A 13,904-nucleotide genomic window follows, 5' to 3' on the forward strand; every position below is an offset into this window, starting at 1 on the left:
AACCCCCGAGCTTTGTTTGCAAATGGCTCCTCTCCTTCAAGCACTGAGGTCCTCCGAAGTCCTGAGGTCTCTCTTCTACACTGTCCCATCCTGTACCCCGGCTCCAGCCAAGCCTGGCCTTGATTACATCACACTGCCCAGCAGAGGAACAGCATCCCGGTGAGAAGAGAGCCAGTACCCATCCCTGCCCTCCTCAACCCAGCCTCCAAAACACCCGGACTGGTCCTGCAGAAATGCCCTAGTCACACGTTCATTCGAGCACGTGCTAAACGGCCACACTGGCTCTTCATCACAGGCACTTTGCCCAACTGAATTTAAAGATCCTCAATCACGACCTTCACGAAGACAGCAGCATGCAGGTTGTTTTCCATTTGTCATCCTGCCTCACCACCCCCCGCCCAGGGCAGAAACCTTCAACAGCTCTCCATGAATCGCAGCAGGGTCCCCACATAGGCCACCCTCAGGCCAAATCCTCCAAAGAGACTTTCTGTTTGGGCCAGAGTGCTTTTAAAAATTTGATCCTGGAATTCCTGAGCAGGCAAGCATCCCTTCCCAGGACCTGTGCTCACTTACTTCATTGTCTCCAACTGAGATTCAGGGACTAGAATCTAAACTTTTGAGTTGGCCTGAGAGGCCTTGGCGAGCTGGCCGGACTCTGACTCTGCCTACCTGCACTCCCCCTCCTGATTGAGCTGCTTCCCGGTCAGACAATTCCCCTGCTGTGGCTCCCGACTGCGCCTCAGGGTCCCATGTGCTGGGTGCCCATCTGCCCTCCCCAGCCTCTCCGCAAACCCCCTGCACAAGCTCCTTTCTGCTCGGGGCTTCCACAGCCCTGCAGGCTAAGCCGACGTTCCCACCTCTGCAACCCGCGACAACACGCTGACCTGAGCACCTGACTACATGGAAATGTCTTGTCTTTCTCAACAGACCACAGATTGCTGGTTTGGAATGTCTGTAATTTTCTTATTTGGTATCACACTCATTTACTTCAGTGAAAAATTCATGCTTTTTATAGAGTTTAAGCAAAAACAGAATAGTGTAAAGAAGGGAAAAAAGAAATCATGCAAAATCCCATCACTGAGAAATAACCCAGTTCTCCCATTGATTATTCAGCAAACCCTGCTTTAAGATGTCTTTTTAAAACCTATACGTACATAAGGATGACAGGACAGATGATGGGAGTAATTTAGAAAACTAAGACCATGCATAGTTTTTAAATAAAACTTTAAGACTCAATTTTATTTGAGCCTAAAGAAAATCAAGTAGAACCAAAGGAAAGCCAACTTTCAATACATGTTTCTTTTCCACGCGATACAGCAATTCCCTAAGGGTGTCTCTAAGGTTAAGAGGAAGCCGGTGAAGCACATTTTGTAGGTTCTCACCTTTTTAAGCTACGGGCTTCAGTTTTGCACAGAACTGGCTTGCTACCAAGAAAGAGGAAATGAAAACTTACTTTACACTCACCTTTCAATCCCACCTCCTGTTTCTGCTGATTTTATTACTATTTCTGCTTCATTAAAGGTTTAATATTTGAATTCTGTTCTACAACCGCAACTGACAGCCATTCAGCCTTAGTTCTGCATATAAAATGGACAGAAACCTCAAAAGATCTCTACCGTGGCTTCCTCGATCCTGAGTCTATCTTTGCTTTTATCTTGGGTGCCTGAATTTCACTAACTTCATTTTTCAAGCAAGGCTGCCAAGTTCATTTGCGCTTACAGATGTGTGCCTACTGCCTCTGAGCCTGAGTGCCAGCTTCCCTGGTCATAGCGTTCCTTCCTGTTCACATTTTCACTGTCTCAAGGAGAGAGCTCTTCTACTCTCAGATGTTAGACGCTTCTACAAAGTCTGAGGCAAACCTAGGGGTGTGTTTGATTTTTCCTGCCTTTTCTTTAAAATTTTATTTTTAATTGGAGAATGATTGCTTTACAATATTGTACTGGTTTCTGCCATATATCAACATGAATCAGCCACAGACATACGTATATTTATTTCCCGTCTTTTCTGCACAATTCTTTAAGCTTTAAGTTCAACACCTTAACCAGGATGTGCCTATGTTTATTATCACAGATCAGCATTTCTGGTGTACACAGTGTGTCTCTGAATCTTTAAATTTAGTTTTACCGTCACATTAGGAAATTTTTCTTCTATTACATCACTGAATACTTTTCTGATCCATTCATTGCTGGGCCACTTACTGAGACAATCATTCTTTTACATTGGACTATTTTTGTCTTTGTTCCCCTATCTATTATCATCTTTCCCCCTAAAATCTTCAATCTCTTAAAATTTTTCCTCCACATTCACTCTGGTCATCTCTAAGCCTTTCCTTCACTTAGTAAGTAATTTTCAGCCACTGTCACACGCCTCTTCCAACTACATCCTCACCTATTAATTTGCCTTTAGGAGCTTGTGTTCTACTGACTTCACAGTCTACTGTGTGAGGTGTTCTCAAAGTTCCCTTCATGTCTCTGGACAGGTTTTCTGGATTGGAACTTTGGTCTGTTTCTGTACGCGCTGCTCCCCGTCTTCATTTTTCCCACAGTATACCTGCATAGTTGCAATGCTATTTTGTCCACTGTGCCAGTGCTAATACACAGACAGCTCTATTCTGAGGTAAAGCAGATAAATTCTCCTAAATCCCTTTCCCACCTTTATCTGGGAACTTTGGTTCCTATCAGATCCAAGGCTGGGTTCTGCTTTTTAGACACTCTGCAGTGGTCTACACGGTGGAACAGTAGGGAGCCAGCTGGGTCAGTACCCAAGCTTTGCTCTCTCTTCTAGGAGTCTGTCCTGCCAGAGCCCACACACTGAAGCTAGACAGGCATCCCTCTCCTATGGGACACAGGCTTATGCTTCTAATCAGCAAGACTCTGCCCTTAAAAAGGATGCTGGGTCACAGAGAGAAGGTATACGTGACCTGGTTCTACTCTACCAATTTTACCCAGGAGTTAACCCATTTTGCTTAAGAACGGCTTCTCTTGCAAAAATCCCATGGATGGAGGAGCCTGGTAGCCTGCGGTCCATGGGGTCGCTAAGAGTCGGATACGACTGAGCGACTTCACTTTCACTTTTCACTTTCATGCACTGGAGAAGGAAATGGCAACCCACTCCAGTGTTCTTGCCTGAAGAATCCCAGGGACGGGGGAGCCTGGTGGGCTGCCGTCTATGGGGTTGCACAGAGTCGGACACGACTGAAGTGACTTAGCTTAGCTTAATGTCATCAAAAATTATTTTAGTATCTCCTATAGAATTAGAAGATAACCTTTCTGAACACATCAACCTCACCAATTATCCATGTGAAGTCAAAATATATAACGATCCTCTTTGAAAAGTATGAAAAAGTATGAAATACAAATGTACAGTTATTATATAGATATTCGCAACTTCAAGCCCTAAACCTGGGCTTTGTTCTAAAAGGCAAGAAAAAAATGGATACAGACCTCGATTGAAGGTATGTCCTGTTTCTCAGAACACCCGTCTTCTTTAGCTGCTTTGTGAATCTTCTTCTCTGAAGAAGGCTTTGTGTCAACCTTTTTCAAAGTTTCACAATTGTCTACTTCGTTCTTGACAGGCACTTGCTGGTTATTCCCTTGAATAAATAAAAATGATTCAATTTCTAGCTAATTATTTCCATTCACATTCCCCAAAGTTAAATTTCATTCCTACACCACACAATCTCATTTGATTTAATGAGGCTTAGACTTAAGGGCTGTTTCTGACATCCACAATGAACGCTCTAAAAATTTATTTTGTTTACAGGTGAAAATGCACTTATATCGAGTTCTACCAACAGTCATTAAGAGAGGTCATGGGAGGAAAGAGAAGGGACACGCCACTATTCACTGCAGCATATTCATAAACGCGAAAAGGTAGAAACAACCCAAATTTGAGCACAGACAAATGGATGGATAAATATAATATGCTAAATACCATGGAACACCGTTCGCTTTCAACAGGAATGATTCATCTACTACAATATGAATATAATTAGCACTGCTGAACATACAAACAGAAACGGTTAAGGTAGGGAGAAAAAGGGATGACGTTCCACCATATGACACAACACGGGCGAACACTGGAGACGTCATCAAGTCAAAGCGTTGGTCGCTCAGTCGTGTCTGACTCTTTGCAATCCCACGGACTGTAGCCCACGAGGCTCCTCCCTCCATGGGATTCTCCAAGCAAGAGTACTGGAGTGGGCTGCCACTTCCTTCTCCAGGGGATCTTCCTGACCCAGGGATCAAACCTGGGTCTCCTGCATTGCAGGCAGACTCTTCACCATCTGAGCTACCGGGGAGGCCACCAGGGAAGACACTGCACTGAGTGAAATAAGCCCGGCACAAGGCAGATGCTGCGTGACCCTGCTTGTCTGGGGGACCCAGAGATGCCAACTTCACGAGGTAAGAAGAAGAGTGGCGGCTGCGGGACTGGAGGGGACAGAGCCCGGTGGTCACTGCTGGACGGCTTTATTCAGTTCAGTCGCTCAGTCATGTCCGACTCTCTGCGACCCCATGAATCGCAGCACGCCAGGCCCCCCTTGTCCATCAACTCCTGGAGTTCACTCAGACTCACGTCCATCGAGTCAGTGATGCCATCCAACCATCTCGTCCTCTGTCGTCCCCTTCTCCTCCTGCCCCCAATGCCTCCCAGCATCAGGCTTTATTGGGATGATAAAAAAGCTCTGGAAACCAATGGTTTCCAGTGATGGCTGTACAATGATGTGAACGGACTTAAGGTCACTGAGCTTCATAATTTAAAATGGTAACTTTCAGCTTGTCTATTTTACCGAAGCTTTTTTCTGGTTGCATCATATGGCTCGTGGGATCTTAGTTCCTCGACCAGGATCTAACATGCAATTTTTTTTTAAGTTGGAGGAGGAGGTAAAATCCTGGGTTATGGACATGATTCAGACACTGATCAGTTTTATGACGGAGAAGGCAATGGCATCCCACTCCAGTACTCTTGCCTGGAAAATCCCATGGATGGAGGAGCCTAGTAGGCTGCAGTCTATGGGGTCGCTAAGAGTCGGACATGACTGAGCGACTTCACTTTCACTTTTCACTTTCATGCATTGGAGAAGGAAATGGCAACCCACTCCAGTGTTCTTGCCTGGAGAATCCCAGGGATGGGGGAGCCTGGTGGGCTGCCATCTATGGGGTCGCACAGAGTCGGACACCACTGAAGCAACTTGGTGGCAGCAGCAGCAGCAGTTTACTTCTATGATCAGAAGAAAGTCTCTTAAGCTGCCTGAGCTGCAGTTTTCTTAAATATGAAATGAAACACCTCCTCCACCTGCCCTGACTGACTGTAATAAAGGTGCAACCAGAAAAGACAAAAATATTAAGAACACACAAACAGCGGGAGGGCAGGGTGTCTTCGGGCAGGAGGTGCCCATCTGCCCGGGGAACAGCACCCTCGGGTGAGAACTGAGCTCGAGCCACTCACGAGGCAAGGTCGGCATCAGCAGGAAAGTGAAGTCGCTCAGTCGTGTCCGACTCTTTACAACCCCATGGACTGTAGCCTACCAGACTCCTCCGCCCGTGGGATTTTCCAGGCAAGAGTACTGGAGTGGGTTGCCATTTCCTTCTCCAGAGGATCTTCCAGACTCAGGGATCAAACCCAGGTCTCCCGTGTTGTAGGAACCATCTGAAAATGTGACCTCTCCATTGTTCTTCCAAGTAACTTCATTCCTAAGTGTGTTTCTTCTTCTATCCTTGACTTCAGAATAAGTTAAATCAACCTCAACCCCATGATAACTGGCCTCAAGACACTAGTATGAGTCAGAAAGGATTTCATACCTTCCCCTTTCTTCTTTAAGGAAGAATCCCTCATAACACCTGGGCCACCTGGGGAAGTGTAGATGCCTGCCTGCAAACACACCACAGCAGAGCAGGCTACAGCCTGTCATCTGCTTGCTGAAGGGCCCGGGGCAGGGCGAGGCTCTCAACACAGACAAGGAGAGCAGTCAAATGCCCTCCAGATTCTGCAACCTTGAAGCTCACTCAAAGCTCACTTAAAGCAAGATGCATACATTTTATCAGTAACACTTACAAGGTAAGTATTCTTTTATTTTGTTAATGGAAAATTACGTAAATATTATGTAGCTATAAACATGCTGGGAACATGAAATCCTCTGCAACACAGATCAGGCGTGAGACAGCCACAGGTGAAATATCCACCACCTCTGGGACAACCCAAAGGGATGGGGTGGGGGGTTCAGGATCGGGGGAGACATGTATACCCGTGGCTGATTCATGTCAATGTGTGGAAAAAACCACCACAATACTGTAAAGTAATTAGCCTCCAATTAAAATTAATTAATTAGGGTGGGAGGTGGGAGGGGGGTTCAGGATTGGGAACTCATGTACACCCGTGGCTGATTCATGTCAATGTATGGCAAAACCAATACAGTATTGTAAAGCAAAATAAAGTAAAAATAAAAACTAAAAACAAAATTAATTAATTAAAAAAAAAATATCCAGCACCACGAAGGAGTTGTGAAAGAGCCAAGAGCAAGGGAAACAGGGTCAAAACAGAAAGTAACATCACAAACAAAGACATCACACTTTGGGTTCCTGAAGCCATCCATGTGACCAGAATACAGTTATCCTCTAAAAATGTGCCATGAGTTTCCTAGAACCTTAATGCATGAGAAAATCATTTTCCTCAAGTTTTCTTCAGGCCTAGAACAGTACTAAAAGCATCAGACATCACAGTTTCTTAGAAAGGATTCTCATTTAATATCTGACACTAAGCTACCCCTTAAAAGGGATAAAGCACAGACGCTCAGAAAATCCCCAATACCTTCTGTGGGGGTTAAGAATCAGGCAGGTAAAGTCGCTTCAGTTGTGTCTGACTCTTTGCAACCCTATGGAGTGTATCAGGACCAACAATAAAACAAACTCAAATTTAGTCTTCCAGAAACTCTAACACGGCAATACAAAGGATTCAGAAACAACCGGGAGCATATACTGGGCTCTAACCTTGGACCGCCCCAGGGCATCCTGCTGAGTGTGCGGACTCACAGGGCCACACACTCTGGGGCCACAGCAGGAGTGTCTGAGCCAGAGATAGAAACAAAAACAAAAGAAGGTGAAAAGGAAGACAAAAACCAAAGAGCAATCGAACAACAGAAACAGGTGAAAGGGCCAGAGTCCTGCTCAGAGTTTTACTGTGTCAAATCTACTTGTATGCTGTATTTTGGGTAAACCACAAGATTTTCATTTCTAGTTCTTGGTATCTGTAAGTATTAAATAAATGAGATTTTTTTTAAATTTCTGAAATACTGGTATTTCAGAAATTTTGTAAGTAAGTATCTGTCCAATTCATTAAAAACTTCCATGCACTGTTAATTTCAAGGCTTTAGGGTATTAAATTTAAAAGTTCATTATCCCTTACATTAGTACAAGCAGAGACAAAAAAATTGCCAGCTATTCCTCTTTCATCACGCTGAGGCCAGGAGCAACTGGTCTCCAGCTCTCAATCTACATTATTTTGATCATATAATGAAAAAGTAATAAACATTTGAAAAGAAATATATTTCAAAAGATCACTTATTTACATTACACATAAGTCCTGCTCCTGTCAGACTGTCAAGAGACTCTGGACCACATAACACACACTTCGAGGGTGTCCCTGTTTCACAGCTGTTTGACAGGCTGATGGCGAAAGACAAGTGTGTCGAACAGAGCCCTGAGGAATCTGCTGGCAGACTGCACGTCTATCACCAATTTTAATTTATTATTTACTAGGGGCCTCTCAGAAGGAAGCAGGAGAAAAAGCGTGAAAGGGATGACACATTTTCTGTTACTCAGGAAACACTGTTTCTCCACAACAATGGTGAGCACGTAACCATTAACACGCAACTCAGAAGACTGTTCTTACAGCAGGCTACGTGCAGAAAAAGCACTGTCTCAGAGTGACAGAAGGCACCATGCTCAGGCGCTCTGGAGCTCCACCGGGCTCAGGACCTCGCTTTCGGTGCTCTCGGCAAACAGGCCACCTCCCCAGACCCTCTTCCCAAAGGCTGTCTTGTCACTAGGCGTGTCTCTAAGAACGTCTGTGTGCTTTGGGGGGAACAGCGAGAACATGGCCCAGAGGCTGCCTGGTTTCAGAGGAGTGGTACCTCAGTTTCCAAGAGGCTCCTGGGGGGCTGAGTTCAGCTCACAAGACTGAAGCTGTGTTCTTCAGATTCCAGAAAGGAAATCCTTTCCTTTCCACAAAGTGAAATCCTTTTCAAGACAGAAAAAAAACTGATGCTCCCGAGTTGGAAGTGAAAACTCAGAAGGGTCTAACACTTTTGGTTTTCTCATTCTTGAGTGTTCTTTACACATGACGACTCCCCGCCTGTCACCATCTGCCAGCTTATCACAATGCCACCCTTTACTATCTGACAAAAGAACCCTGAACCCTCAGTATTACCATAAACCCCACATCCTGTCTTTAAACTACAATTTTCTTGCCCTAGATTTCTCGGTCCTTTCTTACTTTTAAAATTCTCAATTCTTTAAAATGCTTCAGTCACAAATTAATAGTAGGCCACTTGTCTCCTTATTAACCTCTCTGGTATTTTCCTACAATAGTGATGTAAAGAGAAGACAGAACCAAATACATGTCAGTGAATGCGTTTCCCTGTGAGGAGCCTCTTGCTGACAGATTAATTCTGGGGAGAAATACAGGCCTGCGAATTAGCACCTTTGAATTTGCTGGTACAAACATGGTGAGAACCCATGGCTCCTTCATCAGCTCTGATCTGATCTGACCCACAATCACCCTGACACTGCTTAACAGGCTGACAAGTCAGCCAAAGAGCAGTTTCTAAAAAATTCTTGAAGTGAGAAATTTGTTTCCATTTAAAGCATCCTAAACATACCAGTCATTTGCACAGGGCAGAAAGGTTTGGGGACAGGGGGGAGTAGCCATCTACTGCAAGGATACAAGCATATTCTATGTCTGTGGGCTCCTCTGTTTAATTTATTCACTCTTCCTGAGTGCTATTAGATATTACACGGTCATCTAGGCTCTGCTACAGGAACTGAACGGCAAGAAGCAGACGAGGATTCCGGAGCAGGGATCTGAATCCTCTGAGCCTCCTGGCACTACATCATTTGAAGGTCCACACCCTTCAAAGTGCTCTGACACAGCAGAAGGTCCATCCATCCACCTGCAAGACCACAGCCCTTGCACGCAGCAGGCAGAGTTACACAGACGTCGGACAGATGCAACAGGCCACAGAAGACGCACTTGTGGAGCGACAATTCCCTCGAACAAGTCTGATTTTAAGTTTGTGTAAAGTCAGTCTATGTCGAATACTGTTCTCAGGCCTATGTGACGCATGAAATGAGAGATGCTCTGCTAGACTCACTCCAAAATTTCACCCTTTTCACAAGAGTTTTGCAGTCTGAGCTGCAGAGAACATCTGGGACAGAAATGGAAGAACAGGCACCCACAGCCCCACCATCGGCACCCTCAGACAAGCAACGCGGTGCCTTGATGGAGACGTGGTTGAGCGCGTCATCCGAGGGCACCCTCACATGTGGGAAGAGGCCACGGGGATAGGAGTCCTTCAAGCAGACACTGCTGCACGGAGCCCACACCAGCAGGGCGGACAAGGGCACCAGGAATGACGCCAGTGGCCCAAACCATGTCCTACTCAGAGCACCCCGGCTTCCTTTCAAATTAGAAATGTCCTTTGAGGAACATTTAAAATTCAGCTTGGTGTTTCTGTCCCCCTGCTAAATGCATAAAGCTCATTAGAATCAGCCAATATATGACTTCCTCTACAATATCAAGGAGTGAAAAATATGAAGTTATTTATATTCTGATGTTTCAAGTAAAGTCACAGGTAACTAATTCTTCAAGATTAAAAAGTGTCAAACATTTGACCCCTGAAGGGAATAGAAATGTCCTTATTAAAATGGTCCAGATGGATACACAAAAACAAGCACCCAAGTAGAGGAGAACCAAGGATGAGCACCATGCTATGGGGGCAGCTGTTAAGCCCAGAAAGTTGGGAAGTTCCATTCTATCAGAAGCATAGGCTGACTGATCTTTGCAAACCGTCTGAAAGGCCAAGATAAAAGATACTTAGGAACAGGTGTCCAACAATAAAACATGGTATTTGCATCATTCCAACGAATGTACTAAAAAAGTAAACTTAACCACAAAGCTCTAAAAACTTGGTGTCCCACACTACGCTTTCCATCGTGCAAACAGTACTTCCGTATTTACACCTGTGCCAATAAAACTTAGGGCATGAACTAAAAATTCAACAGCCGCAATTCAAACTAAAGTCACAGGGGGAAACGAATTCCACTAAGAACGCACTGGAGACAGACAGGAGAGAAGAATCACCGAGGAGGAGGAAAAGATTACCATTGTTTTTCCTGGAAATGTCTGGCAAGTCTGACTGGCACTGAGGTGAACTTCTCGGCAAATGATTTTCAGGTAGTTTCTTAGGGGTCTTCATTTGACAGACCTCTCGCTCCTTGAGCTCAGCTACGCTTTCTGAAATCTGAAAGTCCGTTTCCTTAGGAAACATACATGTCTGCGCCCCCTCCTTCACGTGACCCTCGGAAGAAGGACTACTGGCAGCAACTGCGCTTTTCAGGGTGTTTTCGTCTTTACCCAGGAAGCTCCTGGGGAGCGCTAAGCTCTTCTGCAGGTTGGCGCTCAGGCCCCCGGCACACCTGAGGCCCACCCAGGCCTCGCCCGGCCCTGCAGGGCACCCGTGCCCCTTGGCCGGGGCTGGCTTGTCCTCCGAGGGGGCGCCGGCGCCGCTCGCCACGGCCGCGCTGCCCCTGTGCTTCCCGTAGTAGGCCGAGCACTTGTGCTTCTTCTGGGAGTGGCCGTAGGTGGCTGGGCTCCTCTTCGTCGCATTCTGGATCCTGCTCTGCGGGCTGCTGACCGGGAGGCAGCTTTTCCCTCGGCCTTTGTCGGAGGGGGCGTAGGTATCGAGAAAGTTCTTGCAATTGCTTCTGAATTTAAGAAGAAAAACATTTAACATAAAGGCAAGCTGAATAAACCTCTCCTCTCTAACTGCAGGAGCACGAGGGCGCAGTCAGTATGGTGGGGGCGGAGGTGTACTAAGGACTTCTCACCTTTCATTCAAGCTCCACGAGGTAGAAGCTGAGCCCTTACATGAAGTCTAGCATATACTAGAAGGGATGGCTTAGCTGCCACACAGTGACTTGAAGAAAACTGTACAGATTCTAAAGGTTTATCACCTTAACACAGAATCAGAAGGAAGTAATACCAAAGGTGAGACCTGCCACCATCTGCCCCGCGCACACAAGCATCCTTACTTGTGAGAATGAGGGCTGATCACGTCCACTGGACTAGCGTTTTGCTGCGAAGAGGAGCTGGCGTTTTGTCTCTGTCTTGTCTTCATGAACTCCATCAGAATGTACTGTGCTTGCTGGAAGGCTATTAAAATCACACCCAGCAGGGACAGACTGAGGACAAAAACAACACGTTCATTCCTGCCTGGTTCTGGGTAGCGTTAAAAAGACAAGTTCTACAAGAAGGGAATGAGTGGTGGGACACTATTCAGATTCTATACAACGTGTGACATTAAAATTTCCGATGTCTCTTAAAAAGAATTCATTTGAATCAGTTCTGATGAGATGGATGAAACTGGAGCCGATTATACAGAGAGAAGTAAGCCAGAAAGAAAAACACCAATACAATATACTAACACATATATATGGAATCTAGAAAGATGGCAATGACGACCCTGTATGCAAGACAGGAAAAAAGACACAGCTGTGTATAACGGACTTTTGGACTCAGAGGGAGAGGGAGAGGGTGGGATGATTTTGGAGAATGGCATTCTATCATGTATACTATCATGTAAGAATCGAATCGCCAGTCTATGTCTGACACAGGATACAGCATGCTTGGGGTTGGTGCATGGGGATGACCCACTGAGATGTTATGGGGAGGGAGGTGGGAGGGGGGTTCATGTTTGGGAACACATGTAAGAATTAAAGATTTTAAAATTAAAAAAAAAAAAAACTTCCGATGTCTCAAAATTTCAAAACGCAAAATTTCTAAATAGGTGAATACTTATCATTCTGACATTTCAGTTCAATTTTTATAGATTTTTCCAGGATAAAAATCACACCCAAAAGGGTCATTCTAGTCTTCTAATCTCAAACTGCCATTGCCCTAAGCTAATAATAACACCATATACCATAGGTGATGTTCATCTATCTTAAATGTCATAGACAACATTTACATCTTCCCCTGGGACTGCCAAAGAACATACACGGAGTGCAACTGTCCGCTACACTCTCAGGTCCTCGAGCTCTCCCACACTTAGTTCTCTGATCTCTTAAAGCTCACCAGGAACCTGCCTACTTCCTGACTGTCAGGGTTCTCAAAGCAACGTAATCCACTCAATCCCTCTGCTTCGGTTCTGCCAGGCAATGTGCATTCCCATGCAGCTCGGCTGGATGGCATCTCCCTTTGGAGGAGGAACAGTGGAGCAGGGGTGGCCTACCTAACGAAGAAGACGGTGAGCCTCCAGAACGACTCCTCCCAGCTGGGTCCCGGGACCACGTCGGCACACAGCGGCAGCAGGTGGTGAGGCAGGGTCACGTTGAGAGTGAAGCGGAACTCCAGGCCTGCCGCCGTGACCAGAGTCAGCTCGCGGATGACCCAGGAGGACGTGAAGTCCGGAGTAAACCTGCCGAGGAGAGGCATCTGCATGAGCTTCTGATGGTCTTCACGTTAGGCACAAAACAAAACAATCCTAACGACAGCAGATTTTTACCTCTACAGGACAATGATTTACATGAAAGCAACTGAAGACAATCTTACCAGTGACAGAAGGTTTTCCCCCACAATATAGTGAATGCAGACCCGAACTGGAGTTGAAACCCAGCGCTTACACGATGCTGATGTCCCGGGACGTGTTGGGGCCCAAGGAAAACTGATGGCAGTCCAGCACTTCGAATCCATAACCTTGGCAGTTATACCCATTAATTTTCAGAGATGTCACAGTTATAGGAAGTGGGCCAATATTCTCGACCTTAAAGTTCTTCGTAATTGATAAAATTTGCTTGCTGTCTTTCAGTTCTAGTGAGGAAAAAACTGAGATTTTAGTACAGATGAACTGCAAATTTAAAATAGTTTACTGAATCAACATTTACAGAATTCACACACCATAATCTACATGACTAAAACGCAGAAAAATTCAATATAACCTCAAAGCATGATTCCTAACTAATTTCTAGAACAGTTCTAGATGCTGCTGTATTACCAAGATATGATAAAAATACGTAACTCATTAAGATTGTTCTTAAGTTACATGACTTGTCTAGGTACCAAAAGTAACCAAAACCTCTTCTTTAAGGTGAAGGTGGAAGATTTCATTCTTCTCGGAAGCCTCCTAGTTTGGATTTACCAAGAGCTACCAGGCACCCAGGATCCTTTCAGACCCAACAGGGGCAGTCAGGAGGGTGTGTGCTTCTGCGTAAACACACCACAGACACAAGAAATATGGTTCAAACTCTCATTACGTGAAGGGGAGGAAGCAGCAAAATCTTTGCAAATAAATGAGAGCACATTTCATACTCGGCATTTAAAAAGGGAGGAAGTTATCAATTTATAAAATATTCCTATATATTCATAATCCACAATCTATTCCATATTAGGACTAACATTTTATCTGGTTCCACAGTTTTTATATTCCTCCTTAATTCTAGCTTTTAAGGTCAACTCTAAACTATTCAATGAGTAAGTGAAGGAATGACTTAAACAACACTCTGATGAAGACTTTGAATGCAAAATGGCTAATATTTTCAGACAGTGCTCATCAGGCATTAAAACAGTTCTACAAGTTATCCACAGGTTTCACCAATCAGTTTTCTCCATGGGAAATACTGTTACACTAAAAT

The 13,904-nt window shown here is 45.1% G+C and overlaps 1 protein-coding gene across 1 annotated transcript in view; it reads right to left on the reverse strand.

The window, feature by feature from the left end:
- The window catches only part of TMEM131L (transmembrane 131 like), a 174,835-nt gene that overhangs the window by 22,564 nt on the left and 138,367 nt on the right, over nt 1-13,904 (reverse strand). The window contains exons 22-26 of the mRNA XM_068989747.1: nt 12,897-13,083; nt 12,506-12,691; nt 11,307-11,456; nt 10,378-10,979; nt 3,444-3,592 (exon numbers count right to left, since the gene is read on the reverse strand). Of these exons, the coding sequence (XP_068845848.1) occupies nt 3,444-3,592; nt 10,378-10,979; nt 11,307-11,456; nt 12,506-12,691; nt 12,897-13,083 (1,274 nt within the window). The remainder of the gene's footprint in view (nt 1-3,443; nt 3,593-10,377; nt 10,980-11,306; nt 11,457-12,505; nt 12,692-12,896; nt 13,084-13,904) is intronic.

Source organism: Capricornis sumatraensis, chromosome 17 (genome assembly GCF_032405125.1).
Source record: "Capricornis sumatraensis isolate serow.1 chromosome 17, serow.2, whole genome shotgun sequence".
In the NCBI taxonomy this organism is placed as follows: Eukaryota; Metazoa; Chordata; class Mammalia; order Artiodactyla; family Bovidae; genus Capricornis; species Capricornis sumatraensis.